General features: G+C 41.7%; 1 protein-coding gene across 1 annotated transcript in view; it reads left to right on the forward strand.

The window, feature by feature from the left end:
* The window catches only part of LOC132679615 (putative maltase-glucoamylase 2), a 90,068-nt gene that overhangs the window by 50,552 nt on the left and 26,853 nt on the right, over positions 1 to 12,663 (forward strand). Inside the window, exons 28-37 of the mRNA XM_060633318.3 lie at positions 799 to 967; positions 1,499 to 1,595; positions 2,040 to 2,152; positions 2,555 to 2,680; positions 4,224 to 4,352; positions 5,788 to 5,895; positions 7,637 to 7,699; positions 8,509 to 8,643; positions 10,203 to 10,287; positions 11,341 to 11,479. Coding sequence (XP_060489301.3) covers positions 799 to 967; positions 1,499 to 1,595; positions 2,040 to 2,152; positions 2,555 to 2,680; positions 4,224 to 4,352; positions 5,788 to 5,895; positions 7,637 to 7,699; positions 8,509 to 8,643; positions 10,203 to 10,287; positions 11,341 to 11,479 — 1,164 coding nt within the window. The remainder of the gene's footprint in view (positions 1 to 798; positions 968 to 1,498; positions 1,596 to 2,039; positions 2,153 to 2,554; positions 2,681 to 4,223; positions 4,353 to 5,787; positions 5,896 to 7,636; positions 7,700 to 8,508; positions 8,644 to 10,202; positions 10,288 to 11,340; positions 11,480 to 12,663) is intronic.

The raw sequence follows: 12,663 nt of genomic DNA on the forward strand, positions 1-12,663 counted from the left end.
GCGGTCCGTGAGTTCGAGCCCCGCGTCAGGCTCTGGGCTGATGGCTCGGAGCCTGGAGCCTGTTTCCGATTCTGTGTCTCCCTCTCTCTCTGCCCCTTCCCCGTTCATGCTCTGTCTCTCTCTGTCCCAAAAATAAAAAAAAAAAAAAAAAAAAAAACGTTAAAAAAAAAAAAAAAAAAAAAAGTCCTTTGGCCAATCAGAAAAGTTTTTATCTTTCTTTTCTTTTTCTTCTTTTTTAAAATATTTATTTATTTTTGAGAGAGAGAGAGAGAAAGAAACAGGGTGTGAGCAGGGGAGGAACAGAGAGAGAGGGAGACACAGAATCCAAAGCAGGCTCCAGGCTCTGAACTGTCAGCACAGAGCCCGACGCAGGGCTTGAACCCACAAACTGATATCATGACCTGAACCAAAGTCAGACACTTAACCGACTGAGCCATCCAGGTGCCCCCAGAAAAGTTTTTCTAAGAGCTTCACACTTTTCTGTTGGTAAATTTGCTTAGATCTTGTTCATTTATTCATACATGTATTCAAACTAATACTCTGGACAATGACAACTAAAGAGATGAACGAGACATAGTCCTTGCCTTAAAGGAGCTCATGATCCAGAAAAGGAGTTCTCAGCCTTGCAAATCACAGATAAAAAATGCAAACATGGAACCTTGGTAGTGAGTACTTGGACCAGGATCCACACATGCCTTCATTCGGGAGGCTTCTGAATCAGCTAGAATTTCTGAACACGTCCTGTGTTTGCTCTGGGCTGTCATCAGTGTGGTGTTAAGGTATGCCTTTCTGTTGCAGTTGGGACTCTCAGCTCCCCGGCTTTACTTTCAACGACACGTTCCTCTCCATTTCGACTCGCCTCCCCTCTCAGTACCTCTACGGCTTTGGGGAGACTGAGCACACAGCTTTCAGGAGAAATATGAGCTGGAACATGTGGGGAATGTTCGCTCGTGATGAGCCACCCGCGGTAAGCACGGAAGAATAAGATGATCAATCCGTTTCTCTTGGTACATTTTAATCCAATAGCGCCCTAAGAATCAGCCTCACCTTATACTGATCAATTCTGTGCTCAGGTGAACTAGGCCACATGTTATGCTCTTCTGTCCCTAAAAGACACCCATATTCTTTTCCCACAGACTATGGATTTTACTTCATAAACTTTTATTTAGTGTGTTCTATGTGTCAGGTACATAGAGACACTGTCTGTTCCCCAGAGGCTTATAGCCTAGAGAGACAGATGCAGAAATAATGGTAACCCAGTGTAATCAGTGCTTATAACAGAATTATGTAATAATAAACAAGGAGGGAATGGAGGAGGAGGGCACCTAGTTTTTTACTTGGGGCGGAAAGGAGGGTTAAGGAAAGCCTCATAAAGGACATGACATGGTGCTGTCTTCAATATTGAGTAGAGGTTTGCTGTTTGGATTATGATGTAGAAACAATCCTTTGGATTTTTCTCTCTTTGATTGCTGCCTACTCTTCACCATGACTCTCCCAGTACAAGAAGAATTCCTATGGCGTCCACCCCTACTACATGGCACTGGAGCAGGATGGCAGTGCCCATGGGGTGCTCCTGCTAAACAGCAACGCCATGGGTAAGACAGAGGCACGTTTCCCATGTACCACCATAAACAGCAGTGGCCATTTTCCTGGGATCTGGAATACCAGTAGAAATAGGGAAATTCAAGGGTAGGGAAATGGGACAGATAAACTGACCATTCATTCATTCATTCATTCATGACTTACGAAGAGCTCTGGGCCAGGTATTAGGGGTCACATTTTGACCAAATTGCCTGACCTTATTTTACTGTGACAGTTGAACTTCCTTTCACAGAGTGATACAAGATGTTGAGATTAAGGTTATGTTTGGGGTATCTGCAAACCCATCTCTAATTCCACTTCGTGAGAGAAGGCTTTCCAGAGGAGGAGGGACTTAAAACAAGAGGGAGAGTGAAAAGAGCACATTTTAGGGCACATTCCCTGTCTGGGTGACATATACCTCCAAGGACTCCCCGTCTTCTTTGTTTTGTTTTTAACAGATGTATCATTCCAGCCCACTCCTGCCCTGACATACCGCACCACAGGAGGGATTTTGGACTTTTATATGGTTTTGGGGCCAACCCCCGAGCTTGTAACTCAACAGTACACTGAGGTTGGAAGTCATTCTATCCATTAATAAGTCATCAATTGTCTATTGGGTATTACCATATTCTTAGCACTGAGATAGGCTGATTTTTGCTATTATGGTCCTTGGGTATTCCTATTACACTACTGCTATCTTCCCCCAAAGTCAGGTTTTAGTGTTGGGGGTATATAGGCATTCAGATACCCCACGTGCCTCTTAATTATTTGCTGAGTACTCTAAGAATCTCTAAGCAGTAATAATTCCACATGCCAGTGATCATTCCATATTTATTTGACTTTCTTATTTTTCTTGAGGGAGGCCTCTTAGATGGGACAGTGCTCAGTAGAAGTGCTCAAGTTGTATCAAGTATAAGGCTTTTCTTCTCTTTCCCAAAAAGTCTTCTGGACCCATTTTTCTTCTTTATTCTAGTTGATTGGTCGGCCAGCAATGACTCCATACTGGGCCTTGGGATTCCAGCTAAGTCGCTATGGATACGAGAATGATAAGGAGATCTCCCAATTGTATGAGGCAATGATGGCGGCCCAGATTCCCTATGTATGGATCACCCACTCAGCCTGTGGTCTAATTAGTTATGGGGAATTGTGCCTAATTATGGATTGAAAACATCTTCAGAGAAATTACTGTTGACTCTTTCAGTGTAAGGAAACTGTAGCTGTGGACCTAGTCTTATGTGAAATACATTGCTTTTTAAATGTATTTCATGCCACCCTTTTAAATCAAGCATTCAGAATTGAGAGATGCATTAATCCTTCAGCAAGTTAGCACTGTGATTGGAGGGTATAGTTACTCACTGTCTTTTGCCAGGAATATCCTCCAGTAGGCATGGCTGGTCTTAAACCAGAACTTTGGGGACTTCTAAGTGAGTATCATGTCAAGAGTAGTATGATATTTCTAGATTATACTATGATTGTTCTTGGAGAGGATGGATATAAAGTGCCAATATGAAAGAAAGCAGTTAAAACAAGTCTTCGTCTTCTCTAAAGCATGTATATGCATATTGTATAAAGACAACCTAGTCTCCTTCATAAGCCCCAAAAAGGGCAGTCCATTGCTGTCAGCATGCAGAATTCCAAAGACAGCATGCCCTTTCTCCTCCATAATCATCAGTTTCTCATCACTCATGCTCTTTTTCTGCTTTCAGTCCACCTCTTGAGAGTTTAGAGGACAATTAATGACTGGAGGATGAAAATAAAATCAAGTGTTATGATGTTCTCATCAAAGATAATTTGAAACATTCATCCAGCCTTAAGTGTTTTCTTTTTATATACTATTCTTCCATAAATTTATTAAATGTAAATCAGAAAGGGGAGGAAAATTAAAAGATGAAAAAAGTCCAGAGATCTACCTCACCAAGGTGATCAGTGTTAATAATATATATGTCAATTCATTGTTTTCCAAGCTTTGGCTTATGCACAAGTCTCTGCTCCCTCAAACAAGTTTTACTTTTTGTCTTAAGGGTGATTTTTCATCTTCATACAAAAAGAAACATCTCTTTTTTTCAACTAGGTATTAACCGCTTTAGCCATCATCCCACAATCCTGGATTGACTAACTTTCATGTACAGAAGCCAGGTTTGGTAGTGTATAGAGAAAAAGGAAGATAAGGTTCTCATCTCAAGGACCATCTAGTCAAACAGGATGGCAGAAATATACACATTCGAGGAAACTATACAATAATGTAATTCTAAATGTGAATAAATTCAATCATGTTTACCAGAGGGTGAGAAATAGATACAGTTTTTTCTGTTTCTCAGAGAAGCCCTGCTTTCTACCCTTGAACATTCATCTAGCACTTGGTTTGATAGGCTCACTGAGTTTGAAGTTTGAAAAGTGGTAAAAACATGAATGGAGGGAAGGAAAGGAGAGGAAATTCCAGCTGGGGGAACAGGAGAAAGATGGGGACAGGTGATCTGTAGGTAGGAATCAGAAAGCAATCTCAATCAGCAGAATTGAAAAGTCAGTGTAGGGGAGTATGGGATAAAGTAGGAGGGGCCCAAGCTGGGGTTGGCAGGATGGTTTGTGTGCCCTGAGGCATACCGCCACAGGACCCCCAGTGTCTTGCTTGCTCCTTCCTGTAGGATGTCCAGCATGTAGACATCGATTACATGGACCGGAAGCTGGACTTCACTCTCAGCCCCAGCTTCCAAAACCTCGGTCTCTTGATTGACCAAATGAAGAAAAATGGCATGAGATTCGTTCTCATTCTGGTAGGTATTTAGAAGACTAGAGCCCATTTTCTGTTTCTGTGCTCATGAGTTTAAAATAGAACCATTGAGGGAAACTAGATAAAGAGTAACGCAAGACCTCCCTGCACATTTTTTGCAACTTTCTGTGAAACTCTCATTATATTTTTTAAAGTTTTAAAAAGCAAGGGCACCTGGGTGGCTCAGCCAGTTAAGTGTCCGATTCTGGGTTTCAGCTCAGGTCATGATCTCACGCTTCATGTGTTGGAGCCCCACATCAGGCTCTGCACTGACACTGAGGAGCCTGCTGGGGCTTCTCTCTCTTTCCCTCTTTCTCTCTGCCCCTCCCCACCTCCCTCTCTTTCTCTCTCAAAATAAATAAATAAACTTAAAATAAAATTAAGTTTTAAAAAGCAGATAAACAAAGGACAGAACAAATGAAGAATGGCTTTCAAAAGGTGATGCTTTGCAATATTTATTTTTCATAACTGAGTGCCACTGGGATGTAATTTATTATGATTCTCTTGGTAGAGTTAGAACCGTGGATTGATACAATGAATATAGCAACAATACCCCAAAATCCTCACTGTTTCAGGCTGTGCCTCAGAGGGAACAGCTATATCCTAGTCTTATCCTTACCTTAGGAGGTTCAAAAACCCCTCCAGTTGTATCATTACCCAGCAGTGGTGAGGCTCAGGGGACTTATTTCTTCGTAACAAACCTCACAAATGACTGAGCTAAGATCCAGAACATAAATTTATTATTTTGCGTTGGAAGCTGTATCTTGATAAACACAGAAGTAGTTATCTGCAAATGATCCTCCCTTCTGGCATCCAAAAAATAGAGCATTATTTGCTGACTTTTATTCATTCTCTCATTCATTCAAGTATGAATTAAATACTGGTCTTTGAAAATCACTTCTACAAAGTGTGTGTGTGTGTGTGTGTGTGTGTGTGTGTGTGTGTGTGTGTGTATAATCTAAATTAATGACAATATCCTTTTTCTTACAGGGCTTTTATTCTATTGAACAGAGATGGCCAATAAATAAACAATAAAGAAAAATAATTTCAAAAAGTGATAATTTATATGACAATTGTGAAATAGGGTATATAGAGTAAGTGAGGCAGGTATGGGATGAGGTGAACAGGGAAGCCACTTTTGATACACAGGTTGGGCCATGGAGACATGACATGACATGACATGACATAACATAAGAAAGGAGCTTCATAGTCTGAAGGAATATTGATATTATACTGTAGAAGCACAATAAATTGGCTTTCTTCACATGAGGGTAATGTCTTATTAACCTGGTTTGTCTCCAGGAATGTTTTCAGATAGCATACTTTATTCCTCAGTAATTTTGTAGACATAAGGCAAATTATCTATGGGTATCTTGGTTTTGTTTGTTGTCTTGGAGATGTGTGCCTCATGCTTGCTGTTTTAAACCCTTTCACTGCAGGACCCAGCCATTTCTGGCAACGAGACCCATTATCCCACATTCAAGAGAGGGCAGGAAAACAACGTATTCATCAAATGGCCTGATAACAATGAAATTGTCTGGGGAAAGGTAAGCCTTGGGAGAAGATGCCCATAATTAATCGGCACCAGAATGTCTTGATTGAAAGAGGCCATCAATAAATCTTGGAAATATATATTGGGTAATTGATAAATTATGAATGCATAGACGTTTGCCTGATGCTGATTAATAAGACCAAGGTTACAGGTCTAATTCTCTAAAATATCAGTGAGCTTTGTTTTATTGTCTGGAAATATTCTGGTGCTCCACTCCTTATATATTCCAGCTGGTCATGTAACAAACCTAAAGAATTCCTCTGAGAATGGCTCTGAAATCTGTGTCTGGTAGTAACCCACACTCAAAACTTGCATTCGTCTTTAACCTATGCTCCTTAACACCCTCCATATCTAAATAAACCATTAAGTCCTATGGATTTTCCTCTTCCTCTTGTCTTCCTTAGTTCCTTTTTGTGACTCAATCCTCATCTGTTTGATTTATAGCAACAGGATTTTAGATGAACTTCCTGACCCTGTCTGACAGTGGCTCTCAGCCAGGATTCAGACTTTGCTCTGTAACTGTACTGTGCTACTTCCTGTTGTGTTAGGTCCAGGCCATGTTTACTGCGTCTTTGGATGTTGCCTTCTCAGCTTACCTAGATTATATCTGCACTTCAAGACCAATTCAAATTGCCCTCCTATGAAGCATTCAGTGACCAGTTTTGCTCTCCCTATTTCTTCCCTTTTCTATATTGTTTTTCTCAGAGAGTATAGCATGTAACACAGCATGCCTGTTTTATCTGTGGACTCTTAGAAAACAAGGACTATTTCTTACTTAAGTCTCAGTAGATACAGATTGTAGTAGAGTGCCTGTCACATAGTAAGTGCTCAGTAAGTGTCTGATGAATGAATGCATGAATCACTTATATAGTTAATGTCCTTCTAGTTAAAGATACAAGTGGTTAAAACTATGGATTTTTTAATGCTATGTATATTAGAGGTCCCCAATAAGTTACGATGCTGCTTAAGATTCCTGAGGCTAAGTTTATGGGTTGTGAATGGAAATCAACCCTATTTCTTTAGAGTCATGCTTTAAATTTGTTTTTTATAAAGATAATTTTGTTATATGTCTATTACAGACAGCAAAGCAATCATTTGAAAGGTGATTGTTCAACAGATATATGTTTTATGAATATACTTTATTGTCAGATTGGCTTACATACAACACCCAGTGCTCATCCCAACAAGTGCCCTCCTCAATGCCCATCACCCATTTTCCCCTACCCCCCACCCCCATCCACCCTCAGTTTGTTCTCTGTTTTTAAGAGTCTCTTGTGGTTTGCCCCCTCCCTCTCTGTTTGTAACTATTTTTTCCCCTTCCCTTCCCCCATGGCCTTCTGTTAAGTTTCTCAAGATCCACATGTGAGTGAAAACATATGATATCTGTCCTTCTCTGACTGACTTATTTCAGCATAATACCTTCTAGTTTCATCCATGTTGCTGCAAATGGCATGATTTCATTCTTTCTCATTGCCAAGTAGTATTCCATTTAAAACAGATTTAGTTTATTTTCTTTTTGAACTTAATGAGTTTGAAGACTTATGGAATGAGTCAAGGGACCCCAGCCTATTTCCCCCCAACAGAATTCCATATATTCAGATCTTACAATTTAATTAATGACAAAGATCTCCAAGAATTATATGGAGAAGCATGTCAATAGAGTCTAACACATGAATCATCTCATGGTCCATATGCAATGCCTTGTGCAGGTTTTAATTTTTTTTCTTTTTCTCTAGGTTTGGCCAGACTTGCCCAATGTGAATGTGGATGCCACCCTTGACCATGAAACTCAGGTTAAGGTATAGTTACATGCAGATTTTTGTTCACATTACCCTAAACATCTGGATCCTTCTGAGTTTTATTCCAGTGCTTGGTTAAGGCATCTCCTTGAGTATGGTTGTCATCTGGTAATTTATTGGTAGAAGGAGATCCTCAAACAGAAAACACAATAAACAACTTATCTGGAAATATGTAGAAGGAAATCAAATGAAATATCTTCACGTGTGTGCCTGTAACGGGTTGCATTTTGTTTAAATCCAATGTTGTCTGAAAAACAATGAACGAAAGTCCAGAATATTTTCACTGGGGAGGTTATGAATGCACTGGCTTTTTAATGAATTGTCTACATCTGAAAAAAATGTGCCTGCCAGTTTGAAGGAGTAGTGGTTTTGATCTCAGTAGTTGCTGCCATATCAGCCTGGGCATCTAGCATCCCCTTCACTCTGCAGCTCACTTTTCCCTGGATGACTGGTCTCCTTTATTTGGCCAGTGTAGGAAAAACATTTGTGTTTCCAAAGTCCGATCATTTATACACAGTCATTTAATTTTCCAACTCATATGATTAAAGGCCCAGTCATAAAAGCAAATCTCACATTTAAAGGGGATTTAAGACTATGTAACCTCCTTCTAGAAGAATGAAAAATGCAATCAGCCTTCTCTGATCTTTTTGTGCTCACAGTAAACTCTGTAGCAGTAACAGCAGAGCTGAGGTTGGGTCAGACCCTGAGTGGGGCATTGTCTTGCACAAGTACCTGCTCATCCCCCCTTCCTTGTCCCCAGACTCCCCTTCCCAGACAGGTGAACACCCAATCATGTGTTACTCTTACAGCTGTACAGAGCCTACGTTGCTTTTCCTGACTTCTTACGTGATAGCACAGCTGCATGGTGGAAGAAGGAAATACAGGAGCTCTATGTGAACCCTCAAGAGCCAAAGAAGAGCTTGAAGTTTGATGGATTGTGGATTGTAAGTACCCCTTAGTGGTTTTTCTTTGGAAATGCTGTCAGTCAAACCATGGAGAGGCAATTTCAAGACTAGCAAAGCAGGGAGCTAAGGGTGGAAGAATGAGAGGAACACTGTTGCAGAATTGAGGTGCTGGACCCCCAGAGGCAAAGAGATGATTGTGGGTCTTCCCAGAAACATGCTGCAGAAGCTGGAGCCCATAGAAGAAATGTCCCACTACTGGAGATGCTGCCAGAGAAAGAGGGAGAGGGATAAATACCCCAGCTTCTCTTATCTCCTACCCTCCAGTTGCTGGCCAGTGCCTCCCATTGGCCAAACTACCCAGAAGCTAATGCTAGGGGAGCCCGAGTGTGTGATACAGGGCAGAAATGGGGCCAACAAGGCATGAATCCAAGAGAAAATAGATGCTCACCATAGTGCTGGTGCAGGATCATCTTTAAAGGCCTGCTGACATGTTTGTTACACATGTCAGTTGGGCTTAAGAGTAGGGCTTCCTGAAATGTCTCTGGGACATATGGCTATTTGTGTTTTTCTAGGGGTGGGAGGCATATCAGTGTTTCAGTTTCCTTTACCACTGTCCAATGGCCTGAAATCCTGAGCATATTCTAGGCCAGCTGTCAAGAGCTTCACAGGTCTCGGCTAGGCTGAAAGTAGCTCGTTACTCATCCAGAGACAAACATATAAGCCCACTGGCAGCCCTGAGGTTTCTCTGGCCACTACCCTCAGGATAGACAGACACAGAGTGGACACATGAAAGATTAGCCCAAACAGGCAAAGCAAATAGTATAGAGATGTGGGTAGCTCTGAGGAACAGGGAGACTGATTACTTGGGGTATTTGTTTTGCTGGAGGGAAGACATGGGTGGAAAACTCAAAATAGTGAATAGGTCCCCAAATACTTGCCTTTGCCCTTAGTGTGGCCTGTTTAAGGTAGTTCACTTTACAAAACGTTAGCCTTTCTGCTAACAAAGTAGGCAGTGAACTATTCACTTTGGGAATCACTACTTCTTGCAATTAAGTGATAAATCGCCCCAAGTATGATTTGATTTCCAGCTTTGTTTCTGAGTTACCCACAACTCCTCAGGATTGCATCTACTGCAGAAAGTGAGACAGTCCTCCTTGTGCTTGGTCTCTGCTGGTGTCAGAATTAGTCCAAGCTAGTGGACTAAGAAAGAGGAGGGGAAGATAATGGCAACTATTGGCCACAGACAAGAAGTGAGTGATTCACACATAGGAAAACGAAGTTGGGCTTTTTGTGTGGGGAAATGGATCAAGAAATCTATCTTAGGTCATGGATCCAGTATATTCTCCATATTCTTGCCACTATGAAATAATCCTCACAAGATTAAAAATGCCAGGTAAACTAGGAGTTTGGCAGTCTATTGACACCAATATGGATTCTTAGAGTCCTTTTGGGTCAATGTCTTAGAGTAAATAGAGTCCATGAAGTGACTAGCTGAGGGCTTAATTAAGATGTGTTCATCTCCATTAGGTCGGTGTCCTCCAGAGTAAAGACCACACTGCCTCTGACATCACACAATCTTTCTTGTTAACTCATTGCAGGACATGAATGAGCCATCAAACTTTGTGGATGGATCTGTCAGGGGCTGCAGCGATAAAAGTCTTAACAAGCCACCCTATATGCCACGTATGTAAACTGATTACTTCATCTAATTACTTCCCAACTCAAAAACTCTGAAAGTTTGCCTCTTATTGTCAAAGTGAAGCTTAATTTTAGAGAAAGATAACACTTGTACACATGACATAAAACCCCAAGTAGAATAACCTTGAACAAGTGTAAATTACTAATCAAGCGTAGAAATAATGACATGATGTATTATAAAAGAAACCAAGCAATACATGATTACATTGATAACTATGAGCTGATTGTTCAAACTTGAACCCGCTGCAAACACACACACATGCGCGCGCGCGCACACACACACACACACAGACACCACAGTCTTTTCATTAGAGAGTGAAAATCTAGGCTCTGCACTCTTTCTGCCCATGTCCACAGATACTTCATGAAGGACATACCCTAGTAGACAAACAGAAACAGAACATCATAGGACCTGACCCCCAAGGTATCTCAGAACATTGAACCCTCTCACCTTTCAGAAACCCAGGGGAAGGAAGCCACTCACCCTCTTGCCAGTAGTTTGTGAGACAAAATTTGTAGTCTAAGTTTCTTGAGGTCTGGGTCACTGGTCACTCACCAACTCCTGCCTCCCTTTCTCTCCTCCCTCCCTCCTTCCCTTCCTTTCTTTCTTCCCTCCTTCCTTTTTCTCCTTCCTCCCTTACTATTTGCCTATCAGACAAGTACTAACAAATCAGAAAATGCAGAGATCTTAAGATGGTTGCTTGAAAAGATCCATTCCCTTGAGAATGTTACCATCTAGTGGAAGAAACAATCATAACAATAGAAGAGTTGATTGTGCTGATAAGTGTGCGATTGACAGCACTCTATAAGTATCAGAGGAAAATGAAGCGTGGCTTTCCTAACTCTACACCCTGTCCTTACCCTTCATTAATTGTAATGTTACAGGATGTTGTTTTTATAGACAAAATAATTCTTGAAATTGGAACTGTCACTGGTAACAAAGTCGTTGATTGAAATGGAGAAATACCGAGACAACGGGCATTTCTAGTGAACGTACAAAGCAAGATGTTTGGGCAGTAACTTGGCATTTCTGTTCAGATTTGGAGTCCAGGGACATGGGCCTTAGCAGCAAGACCCTGTGCATGGAGAGTCAGCAGATCCTGCCAGACGGCTCACGGGTGCGACACTATGACGTGCACAGCCTGTACGGATGGGCCCAGACCAGACCCACCTACGAGTGAGTGTGTTCCTAGAGCAGCTGGCTCAGTTGGAAGAGCATGAGACTCTTGGGATCATAAATTCAGGCCCCACACTGGGTATAGAGATGACTTAAACTCAAAAAAAAAAGAAAGAAAGAAAAGAAAAGCCTACCTCAAGTTTCGCCAAACTGAAAGCAACGTTAAGGCCTTCTTGGTCACCTTAGATGCCTTGACTCTATGTCTTTTACCCTTTGCCAAGGGGATAAATCTGAGAAGCCACACCTTCAAACTTGGGGAGGTTTCTTAAGACAGCATTACCTTTCACTTCCTGCTTACTCAGGACTTCAAGTTAAGCCAGGAGTGAGTCACTGAAACTTCCTCCTTCCATGGCTCTCTCCTGGGCGTGCACAGAGCTTTGGGCATGTACAGTCTTTTCGATCCCCGGGAATATGTAGGAGTTTTACAAAGTTCTCCATGGTTCTACTTCTCCAGGATTTACTCTAAAACCAGCCAAGCTGTGTTTGTCTTGACTGAACCACAGCCTGAGTACCTGTGATGGTGCCAGAAAATTGTTATTGTTTTGGTAAATCCCTCGATTGGGAATTTTTTCTCCCTGCTGAGTTGAGCTCTGAGTCCAATCAAATGGCCACAACACCCTGGGAATAGAGATTTGCCAGGGGGCTGGAAGCTAGAAAACAGTATTAATTGTGCTCTGGGGATAGCGCTTTTAACAGAGCCCCAAAAGAGGTCAGACCTCGGAGGCTGCTGAGGCTGCTGGATTTTGGAGCCACTGAACTAGGGATGGGGTCAGCTGGGAAGAGCCCCAAGTTCAAATGCCACAGACCTCACTGTCTTGCCAAGACTTTATTGTTTTTCTTGGATAGATGATTTTCATTTCTTTCTATGGCTGGTTAATTTCCAGAGTTCTGAAATGGTGACAATCGAGCTTTTTGCCTCAGACACATCTACCCTTCCTCTGTATCCCTGCCTTGTTTCAGGCCTTCACATTATCTGTTGGATATGTGTGTGTGTGTGTGTGTGTGTGTGTGTGTGTGTGTGTGCGCGCGCACGTGTAAGTGCATGTGTGTGTGTCCATCCATGTGCGTGGTTGTTTTGGTGTGAAATATTGGAAGCGACCTAAATGGATGAATCTCCACCACAGTAGCTAGCCTCTCTTCCTGACATCATTTACTGAATAATTCATCGGTGTCTATTGATTTGC

The sequence above is a fragment of the Panthera onca genome, chromosome A2, assembly GCF_046562875.1.
Source record: "Panthera onca isolate mPanOnc1 chromosome A2, mPanOnc1 haplotype 2, whole genome shotgun sequence".
Classification (NCBI taxonomy): domain Eukaryota; kingdom Metazoa; phylum Chordata; class Mammalia; order Carnivora; family Felidae; genus Panthera; species Panthera onca.